Here is a 17,239-nt window from a genome sequence, read left to right on the forward strand (position 1 = left end):
AGAGTCAGTCAGCATCATTACAAGTAGATGAAGCCAACATAAGGGCTAAAATAATCATCATCCAGTCGACATTGACTCCTCACATGGAGATTTTACACAAGGAACTATGCTATGCAGAAACACGTATGAATAAAGACCCCAATCTTTCTATATTGGATGACTTAGTACACCTTGCTGCCGAGCTGGCCATCCAAATCAAGTCTTTGGAGGTAACTTGTGATAATTGGGATGCAACTCTCAAGATTATACTTGAGGTCCAGAAACCTTTTTTGGACAAATACACTATTAGTGTATAACCCATTGACAGAAGTGTCAAAAAGGGGAAGTAAGAACAATGGGGGAGCAAGAAAGTAGAGCAAAGAGATATTTATACCCAAGGGGGAGTAAGAAGAGTAAGAGAACAAAAAAATGCAAACATCAGTTTAGATAGAGAAAGAGCATCAATTGATGCAAATCTACTCAGCAGGAGAAATATTTTGATATAGAATATAGAACTAAACTGAACATTCAACCCAAGGGTAGTTATGAAATTTTGAGGTATAAGTCATGTGTTGCAAAATTTTAATATTTTGAAATTTTGTATAGAAGCCGAATAAATATTTATGTTATGCTCACAAGGATAAGATCATTAATGCATGTCAAAGGGGAAGATTGTTAATCTCAGATTGGTTTTGACAAGTGAGTGTCTATACACTTAAGTCATTTACTTAGTTCATGCCGAACAAGTAACATATGACAAGCACAACATGTAATTTAGAGCATGCCAAGTAAACAATGAGTGTCGAGTCACTCATGTGCCAAGTCATTCAAGTGTCAAGCAGATAGTATGTGTCGAGTGATTCAGGAATTGAGCAAGCAATGCATGCTAAGTCATTCAGATGCCAAGTGATAGTATTGAAGTCATAGTTGGTGTCAAGCACCAAGGACTTCAAATGTCGAGTAACACAATTTTGACATAATTGTTTGTATTGGCACAAACTACTATGTAAACCATTTTGAGCCAACTTAAGGATTGATTTATGATCTTTCATTGATAAGGAAAAATCTTAAGTGTGAATCCTTGTGTATTACATGCATCCAATCAAGAAAAGGGAAGGTTTAAGTGGCAATATGAGTGAATCACAACCGTTGATTCATACCTAACCCTAAGTCACCCAAGTTTTCTTAAAAAGGACAAACCCTAAACTTTATATGAATGTTCAAGGCGAATTGAAGTAGATTTTGCATGTGCAAATAGGACATTCATGGTGACCAAGGTATTATAATTTGAGTTACATTGCATAATTAGTTAAAGGAGAATAGAGTAAGGAAATAGTGGACAACAAAGAGACTTCTGATAAGAAAAGATCAAGTACACATTAGTATAGAGGTGATCTGACATCAAGCAACAAAGTGTTAATTGTAGGATCATTGCCGAGACATTCTAACAAGTGAATCAGTTAAATCTCTTAATAGAGTAGTCCTAATAGGTTGTATTGAAATCCTCTACTTAGGTTCTTTCTTAATTGTGAGTTAAAGTCCTTGAATCAGACACACTTCTAACAAGGTGTTGAAATCTTTTAACAGAGTAAGACATAACAGTCTTTGTAAGCTTTTAAAAGAGTATACCTTTCACAAGGTAGATCATGTTTCATGATCAAACATTGTAACCATCATTGGATACACTTCATTACTGTAGTAGTGAAGTTTTTTGGTGTCATCCCCACCCAATTTTACCTTATCATTAGAGGGTTTGTGGGTAATCATATCTTGTGTCATACATGTGTGAATGCTTACTTGTTTACATACTTTAGATGTATATGCTTTATATGGTATTTCAGTTTACTTGTTAAATTGTAAGATGGATGTATGATGAATGTTTTTACGGAGAAAAGTTTGAAACACTAATTCACCACCCACACCCCCCCCCCCCCCCCCCAACAGAGTTTACCTTTCCTATGGTAATTCCAACATGTAATCCCTATACAAACTATGTATAAACAAAAAGATTAGTGTATGATAACATCATGGGTGTCCACTATAGTAGTGTAAGATAACATCAAGAAGATGAGAAGTAGGGGAGTGGGGAAGAGAAGGAGCAAGATTTTGAGGAATTTGGGTCCAACCACTATACTTGTATGATTTCAGGCAAAGACAAGAATGTAGTTTAGAGGAATTTCAACAATATTTTGGTGAGGATGGGGCTTAAGAGAGAGATGATTAAAACTCTGGTTAAAGGGAATAAGGAGGGAAAAATACAAATGGAGGAGTTGATTGACCCTGCCCTTGTTATTTTGAGTGACAACACCAAAGAAAACCCTCAAATGGATGTGTTTAATAATGCAAAAAATAGTGCCATTGATAGCTATATAACCACTAAATGGACTTACCATGAAATCTAGGAGCTCAAATACAGAGTGGGTAGATTGGAGAGGGATAATTGCAACACATAGAACATGAAAATTAAGGAGGTAAAGGATATGGAAAAAAGAGTGGGGAAGTGAAGAGTAGAGTTCAAACCATGGAGAACACTCTATAGAAAATTGCTGAGCAAAGCTATAACATTCTGAAAGTGTCAAATGATAACATAAAGGTACTCAAAAATAAATTTAAGAACATAGGATAGGTAAGGAGGATGACCAATCTCCCAACAACATCAAAGATAAGTCTCCTAAGGATGGATCGAGGAAGAGAACCAAATCCAGGACAAAGAAGGACATCTAGGAACCTAATAAAGATCTTTCAGACTTGAAAGAGGTGGTTGGAAGAATGTCTAAGTTGGAGATTCAAGCTATAAAAATTCTCAGAGAAATTGCCTAAGCTGATCTCTTCGCTTTTGGGCCTTTCCTGGTTTTTTGCTTTGCTTCCCTATTTTTATCTAGTTTTTCTGTGGGGGGTTGTTTCAAACTATGGCTTTTATGTTGTTGATACTTTAAGTGCTTTTTATATGTTAATTGTTAAGCACTGTAGGGTTTTAGGGCCCCATTAAAACCTATTTTTCTCAATCAAAAACATCATCGGTGTCCACCCATGCAGTCCAGCCCATAGAGCCTTCCATCCAAACAATGTTTTTCTTCTCCTAGATCTGTGCAAGCATGGTGATTTTTTCATCTATGGTGTTTTTGTTCTTTTTAACCTCCAATTTCAACTTCTTTACAATCTTCTCAAACATTTGAAGATTGTCCATATATCTTCCCCATTCGTAGACATCCTTCCTTTGAAAGATGAAGGAAGTGACATACCCAATCTTTAGGAATCTTTTAAGCTTCTCTTTCTCAACTAGCATTGTGATGCAAACCTGCGAGAAGATTTTAAAATATGTGAGTTTTAAAAAAAAACTCATAAGAACTCTGAGATTATTCTAATACCTTTCTTCCTTCCTACATTTCCAAATCTACTGTAGAATATTAGAGGAGAGAATATTTGAAAACAAATTAGTATCTTTTTTCAAACCATCAATATGTTGAGTAATGATTTAAAAAATATTAATAGTCTTAGGAAAAGTAATGCCAAACATAAGCGATATATCCTTAGCAAAAATACTATCAAAATAAATGTGTCTACCAGATTTAGGAAGTCTACAACAGTTATAGTAATAGGTCATAGAAGTATCTTTCCTAATCGGGAGCCTGTCAAGAAACAACAACCATTTAAAGCATTTGATATTAGGATCAATAAGGTTTTTCCATAATTTACCAAAGTATTATACCCACTCATGTTGTAAAATAATGGTCCCATTGACCATTTACATTTCAGAAATTATTGATTTTAATTATTAGTAAATTTAATTATCTTCTTATATAATCATTTAATAGGATTTGTTTATTTTTAGAAGGTTACAATAAGATCCTTCCCAATTTATATTTAATAAAAAAAATTATTATTCAATAACTTATTTCTTATATTATTTATAATACCACAATGTTATTATTGTTTCTTATTTTGTCTTTTCAATATTACTACTTTTGAATCATGTCAATTTACCATTTATGGCATTATTATTGCTCAGTTTTAATTTATAAAATTGCTAGCCATAACAATATTTTATTTATTTAGGCAATGAGACTAACAAATAAAAATAGAAAATTAGTTACATAAATAATATAGATGAAATGAATAAATTTGTTTATTAATAAATACAATTATAAATTTAATATAATTATAATATAATAGTACTATATAATATATATGTAATTGAACATGTATATCAATAATACAATTAGTATTATTGTTAAATAAAAATGAAATTAATGTTTAAATTATACTTTATAATTAAAAATTAAAAATTGTTTATATAGTTATAATATAGAAATTCTTTATTACTATAATGATATTATAATTATATAATTTTTCAATTAATTAAAATATTTTATATATGGTAATAAATTTATCAAATCAAAACTAGATTTATATTCACAAGTACTAAGCCATGTCACTTGTTTAACAAAGATGGTCATTGACAAATACATTGGCATATACAACTATTAAGTAGCAAATACATATAGACATATACAACTATTGAGTAGCAAATAAGTTATGGAATACATATGCTCATTAGCAAATACATTGGCATATACAACTGTTAAGTAGCAAATACATATAGACATATGTTACAATTGAACAACATATCTAGTAACAAATAAAATTTTGAATACATATGGTCATTAACATTAGAATATACAACTATTAAGTAGCAAATACATATAGACATATATTCCTATTGAGTGACAAATACATATAGCAAATAAATTATCCAATACATATGTTCATTAGCAAATCTATTAGCATATACATCTTGTAAATTAATAAATACATATAGACATATACTACTATTGAGTAATTAGCAAACACCAATGACAAATAAATTATCCAATACATCTGTTCATTAGTAAATATATTACCATAAACAGTTGTTAAGCAACAAATACATATAGACATATGCTACTATTGAGTAGCAAATACCAATAGAAAATAAATTATAGAATAGAGATGTTCATCAACAAATATATTAGCATATACAACTGTAAAGTAAGCAAATACCAATTGAAAATAAATTATAGAATAGAGATGTTCATTAACAAATATATTAGCATATACAACTGTAACAAATACCAATAACAAAGTTAAGATATTCATTAGAATATATATTACCATACATACAACTGTTAAGTAGCAAATACATTTAGACACATACTACTACTGAGTAGCAAATACCAATAACAAATAAATTATCGAATACACACATTCATTAGCAAATATATTAACATATACAACAATTAAGTAGCAAATACATATATTTATTAGCAAATATAGCATATACAACTATTAAGTTGCAAATACATATATACTATTGTTATTAATAGATATAACATATAAAATTGTTAAGTAGCAAATGCATATATGTACTAATACTCAATATAAAAAACAAATACATAAATATATTAATAATACTCAAATTTTTCTACTACACATGAAATTCCAAATCACAACATTTTTCTAATATACCAATTTATTGATACAATTAAAAATATATATACTAGCACCTTTTATCTTTTAAATTCTACAATTTTTTCAAGCATAATTTAAAAAAAAATATATACACAAACAAATTGACAATTTCAATCTTCACACTGCCAAACATGAATTATTAGTGGACTTTATCCCTGCAATCTTGAAGTCCTCAAACATAATTTTTTTTAATAATTAAATTCACATTATGCTAGTTTAATAATTAAATTCACATTATACTAGTAATCCCCATCATGACCTTAGTTCCGTTACAAATATAAATGACTTAATTTTTTCCGCTTTGGAAACTTCTGCGGGAAAATTTTGTGGGGCCCGCACCTGAAATTTCAAACTATTTTAATCAGACCGCCTGAAGGTATCCGAGAAAACTTAACACTGTGCCAGCTCATCCACTAACAACCGCCACGGGAAAACCGGCGGGGCCCACCGCCGTCGCCGGCAGCTTTCTGCCGGCAAATTATGCCCGGCGGAGACAATCACGAACGGAAAACAGGCCCCCCAAAAAGCCGTTGAACAGCATGTAGGGTATACGAGGTTTTGTGCTGAGCTGGTAGAGGCGGGAGATCTGACGGTGAGGATTGTGTTGTCCGAGGGGTCAGCCAACGGTCGAGATCCTCGCTGGCAATGAGCTGTTTTTCCAGAAATAGGTGGTATTCTAAAAGCGGTTTAAATGTCGTTTAGTGCAAGGGTTAAAGGCGTTAAGAGAGGCAAAGTATTTAGCAGTACAGAGCTTCATTTTCTTTTCTAAAGCTCCGGAAGACACAGGTTGTTTTTGCGTCAGACGACGGGAAATACACAGCGAGGAGCAACAGGATTTGGACTTGTTAGTAAAAAGATTTCTGCTTTCTTGCCAAAACTTTTGATTCATGTCTAGTTAACTATGTTTTTCTGTCTTGCACTGCTGGATATGTTTGTGAAAATGGAGGATTTCTGTCTAAGCTTGTCTGCAATTTTTGGTAAAGGATCGGTTTTTTGTATTGGGGAAGTTGGATTGCGATAGTGATTCATTCTGTTTCGGAGTGGAAATCGGAATTGTTAGTATGATTAATTAAGGTTTTGCTCCTAGTCATGGACGTGTTAGTAGTTTTTCGGCTTTTTGAAAAAGTTTAATCTGGTTTGTGTGGAAGATTTGGAATTGTCAGCTGAATTTTACTGTTTTGTAACGGAGTTTTGTACTTGTCAGTGAATTTTGCCGTTTTGTAGCCGAGGTTTTGAATGTCAGTTAACTTCATTTGTATTTTAGCTGAAATTTGGCTGTGTTTGTCTGTGTCCGAGAAACAGACTTCGTCGTGACTTTTTTGTTGTAATAATGGATGATCGGACTTGTGAGTTATTTTGGCTTTGTACCAGAAAGTTGGATTGCTTGGCAAACTTATCCGTTTCGTAGTTGCTTTGAAAACTTCGTTCGTGCAGCAGAAATTTGGACTGCATGTTATTGTTTCCGTTTTATATCGAATATCGGGACTGGCTACTCAACTTTTCTGTTTTGCACTAAAAATTACATTGGTTGGTGAATTTAACCCTTTTTTGACCGATATACGGACTTGCCGGTTAACTTTTCCGTAGGATAGCCAGACTGTAGACTCGCAGGCAATTTTTTCACGATCTACTGGACGACATAAATCACGTTTGTTATGATTCTGGACATTTTGGGCTTAAATTTAGACAAATCTTATTGTTCACTGAAGAGTCACCTGTTTTTTGCAGTTACTTGCATTCGCCGGGCAAAGACGGTAGGAGCTTACAGAAGAGGATAAAGCAACTCAAACTTCCCGTTAGCGCTCACGAAGACTGCGATTTGTTCATTAAGAGACGGTAAATACTTCTAACCAGGGTCCTTGATTTTGAACTGGCCGGCAATTTGGACGATTTTGTAACGTTTGTGTTAGAATCGAGCTTTAGTTTTGGCTGGACTTGTTTTTCTGTGGTTTCGGAGCAAATTTTTTCACGATTCATTTCATATGTAAATCGCAGTGCTAAATTAAAGCTTTTAGTGTCAGGGTTCGTTGTTTAAGCTTAGGTATTATCCGATCTTTTGTCTTTATGAAGTCCGAAGATTTATTGACTTATTAGTCTAGATTTGTGGAGTTCTGAAGGCTTGAATTCGCCACTGCCTTTTATTTAGTTGTGTCATCGGCCTGATGCCGGTTTTTTTTCCTTAATGTTAACTATTTTCTGTTGGCTAAAGCTATGAGTTATGTGGTTTCATGGAACGCCATAACTTATTGTTTGGTACTTGGGAATTTTTGTTCAAAAGCTCGTTGAATATTGAATCAGTTACGCCAGATTTTGATTCCTTTTTTGGATAATTGTTTGCATTCCGGGAAATGAATTTGCTTTCTCCGATTGATTAATATAGCTGTTCAAATACACACGTCTTCAAATATATGTACTCAATGGCAATCATTAGAAGCGGATGATTCCTTAGTATATTGAAAAATTGTCTTATAATTTTTGACAGGGACAACTGTCTACTGCAGGCATCTGGATAACTTAACTTCGGAATACTCCTGTTTGAAGTTTTTGTTTCGTATAGGAGCAACTTTTTGTACAGTCTTGTTGATTTTATTGAATATTGATTCGGATGCATAAAATTTGATTACTATCCTTCTAAATTTGTTCCTTTATTGGGTTTACAGTCTTTAGATTTTAAGATGTCCTCATTTATTTATTCTTATGTGGGGATTAGGCCGATCAGTTTTAGATCAGGTGATAATCTTGTCATTGGGAACTTCTCTTTAGATAATTTCCTGATCACCTAAAACCCTGGACAGTTTTCAATCATTTCAAAATTATGTCTTTCCGAATAGTTTCAGCAGACTATCCAAACTGTAGGCATTTATCAGGAATGTTTCTCTGAACGCTTAAATTTAAACAGTATTCTGTCCGATCGGCGAGTCAAGGCCTTAAATTTTCACCGATTCACAGTGATTTGTGAGCTTATGTAGTTAAACAGGGAATCATTTATTCTTGTTTTGCCTGAAATTTGAGCAGGTAATTGATGGCCGCCAGCACAGAAGAATCACCTGCACCTGCTGCTGCTGCTACAAATACCACGATGTCAACTGAAGTAACTGAAACTGTGAAGGAAGTAATTACAGCACCTGCACCGGTAGCTGAGCCTGAAACAGTCAAAAGCAAAGGAGAAGAGACCAAGGCAGACAATGGAACTGTTGCTAGCAGTCCAAGCTTGGAACCTCAGGGCGCTTCCTTCAAAGAGGAAAGCTACTTTGTCTCGGATCTGAAAGAACCTGAGAAGAAAGCCTTGCAAGAGCTTAAGCTCCGAGTTGAAGAAGCAATGAAAAACAATGAATTCACCGAGCCTCCTCCCAAAGAACCCGAAACCAAAGGGGCCGAAGCTACCGAGGCCAAAGAAGAAACTAAAGAGGAAACTAAAGAAGAAGGGGCGAAAGAAACAGAAACAAAGGGTGAAGAGGATGCCAAAACCCCTGAAACCAAAGAAGAGGAGGTTAAGGGTACAGTGGAAGATGTGAAAATTGTAGAAACTGTCAGTGAAGTAGATTGTAAGGTCGGTGAAGAGGAGGTTAAAAAGGAAGAGGCTGTAGTAACAGTCACTGAAACGATTGAAGTACCGGCTGAGGGCGATGTGCCAAAGCATGAAGAAACAGTAGTTGTTTCTGAAAATGTAGCTGATTCAGTTGTTGCTGTTTCAGCCCCATTGGCGGAAACATCTGCTGAGACTGCGGAAACCCCTGCTGAGGTTAGTGTAACCAAAGAAACTGTGGAGGTTGAACTTCAACCCGTGGAGGACACCTACCTTTGGGGGGTGCCTCTTCTCCATACACACGGTGATGAAAGAACTGATGTGATCCTTCTGAAGTTTCTCCGAGCCAGAGATTTCAAGGTTGCAGAAGCCTTCACCATGCTTAAGAACACAATTCTCTGGAGGAAACGATTCGGTGCTGATAGTATTTTGGAAGAGGATTTTGGTACTGAATACGATGGTGTGGCTTACATGCATGGGTATGATAAGGAAGGGCATCCAGTGTGCTATAATGTTTATGGGGTTTTCCAGGACAAGGAGACTTACCAGAAGTCATTCGGTGATACTGAGAAATGTGATAGGTTTCTCCGGTGGAGAATACAGTTATTGGAGAGGGGAATCCAGCAGTTGAGCTTCAAGCCTGGAGGTGTAAATTCCATGGTCCAGATTACTGACCTTAAGAATTCACCCGGACCCGGCAAGAAAAATTTACGACAAGCTACCCAGAAGGCTTTGGACATCTTACAGGACAACTATCCAGAGTTAGTTGCTAGGAAGGTAAGATTTTTTTGTTAACTGAGCTTTCTGGGTTTATTGTGTGAAATATGTTGTTCTGACTTATAGGACGTGCTCCCCAATCCATTGTCAGATAGAAATTTTTCATTTGATTAGTCCGCTGTTATATTCTACCCTCGTTTAATGTAATAAATGTGGATGTTTTCTTCTTCTTCCTGTTACCTCTCTGAAAAATTCTTGTCTATTCTCTCTCTGTTTTGAGAAACTGTTTAAAAACAATTCTTAGCATTTTACCGTTAATGATGCTGAAAATTCTCTCGCGTTTTGCAATCTGGAAACCATCTGTACTTTACATTGCAATTGATTCACTTCAGATTTTGGGCCGAATTCATCTATCGGAAATGATTTCCTCTTCAAATTGCCAAAAATCTTGCAGCACCTGAATCTTTTAGTATTTAATAAAATTATTTTTAGGAATATATATTCTTAACAAATACTTACCGAGTGTACCGACCGTATTGTTTTTCTGTACGTATCTCAATGGTAGGGGACTATGCTCACCCAATGCTCGTTCATTTATCTTCAGCTTTTTCTTGTTTCTTCTGTAACAATATATAGCCGTTTGTACTTTTTAGAATGTATTTTCAGTCTCTGTTATGTGTCTGTTTCTTGTTTTGAAAATATTGTATTTTCTGTAAGCATCATTTCATCTCAGCGAATTTATTGCTTATGTGCAGATCTTTGTGAATGTACCTTGGTGGTATGCAGTGATGTCTGCAATGATATCTCCATTCCTGACACAGCGAACTAAGAGCAAGTTTGTTGTTGCTCGCCCTGCTAGAGTGACAGAGACCTTATTCAAGTAAGGAATTAAACCCTCGCTTATCTCTATTTTGTCCAACACAAAAAACTTTGAAGCTCTTTGGCATGCATCCATACTATATCATAATAACCCACATGCTATCTTCCATGTAGGTACATTTCACCTGAGTACGTGCCAGTGCAGTATGGAGGTCTAAGTAGGGAAAATGATGCTGAGTTCTCTGCAGCAGACGGTGGAGTTTCTGAGCTGTTCATTAAACCAGCAGCCAAGCAGATAATTGAGATTCCCATAACAGAGGTATAATGTAGTTTTATGTTCAATGAATGCATAAAAGAAATTGAACTAATGAACTAATTGAATGATTGAAATCTGAAGTGCCGAATGTCAGTTCGGACTGGTATAGATAAAGAAGGATCTCTTTATCATTGGTAGTATTATTAGCATGTATAAATTTTTTGAGTGCTGCTTCTTGATGATGGATCACAGAGTGTAATCCGAAATGTTGATTAGAAGCAGCAATTGAAAAATTCTTATGGATTGTGAAAACTTACAATCATGTATAAATTGTTTCCTAAATCCTCTCATTTCTGGCACATAATGAACAAGTTTCAGTTCTTTATTCAGATTTCATAATCTTTCATTTACTGAATCTGCAGGTTGGATCTTCATTGGTTTGGGATATAATAGTGGTGGGCTGGGAGGTGACCTATAGCGAAGAGTTTGTGCCAAATACTGAAGGTGGTTACACTGTTATCATTCAGAAAGCCAAGAAAATGTCCATTGATCAAGAACCAGTTCGGAATTCGTTCAAGATCAGCGAGGCAGGAAAAGTGATCTTGGCAATTAATAACACTTCGTCGAAGAAGAAGAGGGTTGTTTACAGAACCAAAGTCAAGAGCGATCTTCAACAAACAGCATGAAATGATATGTGCTGCTTATTTCTCTTCTATCCTATGGAAAGAAATGGCCAGCTTGTGATAACAGATAACACATTACAGATTCATTCATGTGCATATACATCTTAGCCATTATTTTGCCATAAGACATTTTGGAGTTAATTTTCAAGCTGTATTTGCTGCTTGCTAGCTTGTGAGTTTTTTTGTTTAGTCGTAATACCGTGCCAAATATACAGGCATTTGAGACTGATTTGGCATAACGCTGTCTCTGTTGTACACCTATAAAGATGCAAATCACAACCATCTGGATAGACATCTTACCATCATCATCATCGTCACTTCTTAGTCGTCACCATTATCAGTTTGATCGTGTAAATTGTATGTATAGCGTCATGGTTTTCCAATTTGTTACTAGCAATCTATCTATCCCTGAGATACGATAGAGATCTTTCTTGTCTAGTGTCAGGTCCTCATGTATTTCAATTATTTCCATTGATTATTTGATTGTGCTACATTATTCTATTGAAATGATTTGTTCTTGAATCAACTGGCATGTGTGGCAATCTTTTCTGCAGGCCTCTGCCCAAAGAAAATGTGTGTAATGATAAAAAGTACCGGGCTTCTAATTGCTGGAAATTGTTTCTCATTTTTAAAATTGAATTTCTCAAGGAATGCACCATACTGAATCTTGAAATTTCTTTAGGTAATAAATAGGTTAAAGTCGAGAAGTTTTTTTATTGTGGCAAATTGGCCTGGAGCTCTTTATTGTTCTTTAAATAGACTCGTGGGTTTTCTGTTTACCGAAATGTCAATTTAATTTGAATTTAACATAGCCTGCATAAATACTAATGATTTTGTCTGGAAGGTGGGTGGAAACCCAACCATTTGCAGAGAATGCTGCCCGATATATCTTCTGGCATCAATTACACTTGATGTTTCTGCATGTGATGTGGGATCACTCTGTCCACTGTATGATAGTGTTCTGGAAACACTTTGTATGAAATATTGTGATGTTATTATTCATTCATTTAAGAGTGCGATAATGTTGTGTCTAGTAAGAAAGTGAATAGGGATAGTATTAGCGAACTTATAGTGATGATTTTCAGAATGTTGTGATGTTGGGGATATTATTAAAATCGTTCATTTATTCATTTAAGGGTATGATAATGTTCTGCTTAGTACAAATCTGTGAGTCCTATCTATAAAGTCAACAAAAAGATACTATTAGCCACTTGCAGTGATGACCCTAATCTCTTTATAAGACTGTTCAATGAATGAATGAAGCTATTTTACTAACGTCCATGAGGCTGACCGGTCTATAGGACTACTTTCATGATCTTTTCTATTTAGCCTGCCTTTACAAATCTGTGAGTCCACCTAGAAAGTCAACAAAGATACTATTAGCCAACTTGCAGTGATGGATGACCCTAATCTCTTTTATAATACTGTTGAATGAATGGAGGAAGGAATTTTACTAATGTCCATGAGGCCAACTAGTCTATGAGACCACTTTCATGTTCTTTTCTATGTCAGCCTGCCTGTTATGAATCTGCCTCAAGAAAGTAGTTGTTTTTTGTAGTCTTGCTTTTGCAAAGAGCTGGAGCAAGTGGCCCTCCTTCAAATTGTCCTTTGTGCCTGGGTACCATTTCAAATTGTCCTTTGTGCCTGGGTACCATTTCAACACACCTTTACTGCAGAAGATGCACATTCTTTCTTTCCAAACATCTTAGGGTACTGTACATCACACCAGAGATGAATGAGATCCTGTTCTTAATTGCACCACTGGCAGCCTGTTTTTACCTTTCATGTCCACCTGTAGGTAATCTTTAACCTTGTGACACCCAGTAGGGTTGAACTCTTTCACATAATAGATCTTTTCCTTCCCCATTTGTTTTGTCCATATTTTTAATCTTATTTTAGACAGATAAACAGAAGCTTCCATGAGAAACGTTCCTACTTAAGCCAAGAGGAACTTCTTGTTTGATCTTATAGACGTTCAGTCAAACTTTTCTTGCCTGAACTTGTAGAGTCCTGTTTCATGGGCCTATGTGTAGTTATGACCATGATAATTAGTGCTCCATCCTACCTGTAGAGCACGGCCCAAGTTGCCCAAACAATGGGGGCCCATATTAATAGGGGAAAACCAGGGTCACATGGCCGCAAGCGGTTGCGGGACCCATAGAAAAAAAATCCAATCCTCGTGTGAGGTAGATTAGATTCGGGTGCCAGCTGTAGGCAATGATGACCTGGTGGGCCAGTGTAACGCTTTCATGAACGAATAACCGAACTTTTGTCCGGCCTGCGGGTCAAACCAGCTCTGCCCTTTTGTTAAGGAAGTTGGGCGTTTTATTCCCCTGCCCAGTAGGCCTAATGGAAGCTATCATGCCGTTTCACGTGATTTAGTGGGCCCGTCATTCACCTCAATCTTTGTGAAAACCCATCCTCTTGTTGCATTTTGATTCGTTTACTTAAGGTTTCAGTGTGAGTGATAGCAATTTATTGCTTTCTTGGCTCAGAAATATTGTTCGATGTTGAAGTAAATGTTGGGTAGAGACAAAAGGGTTGGCACATTAATCGATTCCAGTGAAATAATTTATTGTAGAATAAATATATATTTAGTTTATTGTTAGGACTGGATTTGGAATGAATCAAACATCCCCTATGGTTTACAGGCGCAGTAGTCTTTCTTTATTACGCTCAATTCTTTATTACAGGCGCAGTTGTCTATAGGCTATTTTTAGCCTCATAGACGTTAAAATTTTATCTATCTATCTATCCATTTTTTTTAATGTTTTGAAGATACTACAGGCGCAGTTGTTGTCTTTATTACGCTCAATTTTACCACGTTTCTTCTGTTTCGAAGATACTACAGACGCAGTTGTCTTTAGTACCCTCAATTGTCTCTAGTTTCTTATGATTTGAAGATAATGGCATTTTTAACATTAATTAAAATTGGGAACGATTGAATCTTGACCTCATTCGTATGTTGCTTTTGGTCAAAAAGGAAGATTTACACTTGGTGTTGAGCATGTGCTCTTATTGGATTTATTCAACATATAAAATTGCTTTTGCGATGAGAACTATAATCGTCATTTTTTTTTTACAATGGGAACAATAATTTCTAACAAAAATGGAGTTGAATAAATGAATTGTGGACATCTGCTTCTTGTATAGATATCGATCTCTTAAACGTGGTAAGTTTGATGCATTATTAGTTAATGCACGTGAGAATTGATGATATGCCATCTTTCTCAAAGTTTTTAAATAGGTTTTTCATTGTTTCAGTTTTGTTTTATTAGATGAAAGGGAGCTTTTTGTTGTTGTTTAATTTAATTGCGGCTAGATTAGTTATTTATTATTTTATAACTCACGCCATTTCGAAGATATTGTAAAAGATGGTATGTTTTCACTGGATTAAGATATTGGTAAAAAATGGTGGTTACTTTCTGAGTGTTGAAGGGTATTTTCATTGCGTTAAGAGATTGTTAAAATATAGTTTTTGATTATAAACAGTTTAACAATTGTTGGGTTAGCACTTGTCTTTAATTTTTATATAAATATTGTTAAAATTTAATAAATTTCTTATAGATTATAAAATATTTTAATTATAAAAATATTATATATTTTTATTTTTATAATGATATTAATATTAATATTAATTTATATATTATTTATTAATATAATTATTGAGTATATATGTTTTATTGCGCGCACACACACATATAATGTAATACTATTATATTATAAAAAAATCTAATCACTAGTTAAAGCTTAAAATTCAAAATGTGTTACAATAGTACTTAGCCTACCGACAAGTACTAATAAGAAAGTAGATTCACAGGATGTCAAAACGTAACAATACTAAATAAGAGTGGTCACTTTTGGTCACTTAAGTTATAACTATTTAAAAAGGAAAATTGAAATATATTTTCATTGGACTAAGCTTAATAAGAGAAATTTGATTTTCTGATTTTGTTCAAAAACTTATTAAATAATTATATAAAAAATTAATTGTTTGACACTTTTAATAATATTTTATTTATTTTGATATTTTTTATTTGAAGTGGGGATTATATGTTTAATTAAATTTAATGAAAATTATCATTTAATTGTAAAGATTATTCTATAGGGGAAACAACCTGACCTAGTAGTTGTAGTATATCGAAAGTTTGTTAAATTGTGGTGACTGATCAAAGAAGTATTGTACATACTCCATAATTTTTTGGGCCCTATTTTATCAGGATTTTGGGCTGACATGTAATTATTAATTGTAACACTAAAGCAGTAAAAATACTTGTATAAAAGAGCTTAGGGTTAGGGATTGTTTCATTGTATTCATGTGAAAATTGGTTCTTGCAGCAGTATTGAGTTGTAAGGGATTACGAGTTGTAATCAGGTTGTAATCACTGGATCGTAATAATATCCAGGGATTGGATGAACCACGTTAAATTTTGGTGTCTTGTGTTTTTTTGTGTTATTTATTATTCTCTGATATTGGTTATATTTGCATGTAATTGTTGTTTATGTCTGTGGTTTAATCCTAACAAGTGGTTTCAAAGTGAGGTTGTTTTTCAGTTATCCTCTACAGGAAAGTTTCATGGTTGAGTGGGAGTCTCACGGTTGAATGGGAGCGATGGCAGACGAAAGTAAGTTGAGGGTTGATAGGTTTAATGGGCATAACTTTCAATTATGGAAGATGCAAATGGAAGACTATATTTATCAGAGAGATTTATGAAAGCTGTTGGAAGACAAAACCAAGAATCAGAGATCTATGTCAAATGACGAATGGGCTTTTTTAGACAGAAAAGACACTTGGAAGCATTCGATAATGCCTGGCACCATTAGTGGCATTTAATATTACAAAAGCAAAGACAACAGAAGAGTTGATGCAAACCCTAGCAAAATTGTATGAAAAGTCCTCTGTTTCAAACAAGGTATTTCTTATAAAGATTTTATTTAATATGAAAATGGCAGAAGGTGGATCTGTTGCAAATCATTTAAATGAGTTTAATACTATTACTAGTTAGTTATCTTTTGTGGGTATCAATTTTGATGAAGAAATTAGGGCTCTCTTGATTTTGTGTTCTTTGCCTGAAAGTTGGAATGGCTTGGTAATGGCTGTGAGTAATTCTATTCCTAGATCTAGTACTCTAAAATATGATGATGTGATCGGTGTTATTTTGAGTGAGGAAACTTGTAGAAAAACCTCAGGTGGATCTACATCAAAAAGTGCTTTGAATCCACAAAATTGAGGCAGAACAAGTGAGAGAGGAAATAATTCCAACAATTGTAGGAAATCAAGAGGGAAGTCAAAGGGGAGGAGGTCTCAATTGAGAGGATCAAATGACTGCTGCTACTGTGGAACGATTGCTGGTACTGTGGCAAACCAAGGCATAAAAAGAAAGATTGTTGGAATTGAAAGAAAAATGAAGGAGATAAACCAGATGGAGACAAGGAGGCAAATGTGGCAAGTAACAAATCTGAAGAGGATGCTTTGCTTTTGTCTTTAGAAAGCGTTGATGATTTATGGGTTTTAGATTCTGGGGCTTCATTTCATGCTACACCTCATACAGGTTATTTCATTGATTATGTCTAAGAGGATTTTGAACTTGTTTATTTGGGGGATAATTAACCCTGTTAGATTGTTGGAAAGGGAAAAGTTAAGATTAAGTTGCAGAATGGGAATCATTGGCTACTGCATGAGGTAAGACATGTTCCAAGGTTGAGTAGGAATTTAATTTCAGCAAGGCAACTTGATGATGAGGGTTGTGT

At 34.7% G+C, this 17,239-nt stretch overlaps 1 protein-coding gene across 1 annotated transcript; it reads left to right on the forward strand.

Annotated features, from left to right (window-relative positions):
• Positions 1–6,226: 6,226 nt before the first annotated feature.
• LOC149544729 (patellin-6-like) lies at positions 6,227–11,995 on the forward strand. The gene is made up of 6 exons (XM_089795295.1): positions 6,227–6,331; positions 7,216–7,323; positions 8,503–9,790; positions 10,486–10,610; positions 10,724–10,868; positions 11,228–11,995. The coding sequence occupies exons 3-6, from the start codon at positions 8,510–8,512 to the stop codon at positions 11,489–11,491; spliced, it is 1,815 nt and encodes a 604-aa protein (XP_089651421.1). The 5' UTR covers positions 6,227–6,331; positions 7,216–7,323; positions 8,503–8,509; the 3' UTR covers positions 11,492–11,995.
• Positions 11,996–17,239: the final 5,244 nt, after the last annotated feature.

The sequence above is a fragment of the Cupressus sempervirens genome, chromosome 8 (assembly GCF_028749045.1).
Source record: "Cupressus sempervirens isolate cs-2001-9-10 chromosome 8, ASM2874904v1, whole genome shotgun sequence".
Lineage (NCBI taxonomy): Eukaryota > Viridiplantae > Streptophyta > Pinopsida > Cupressales > Cupressaceae > Cupressus > Cupressus sempervirens.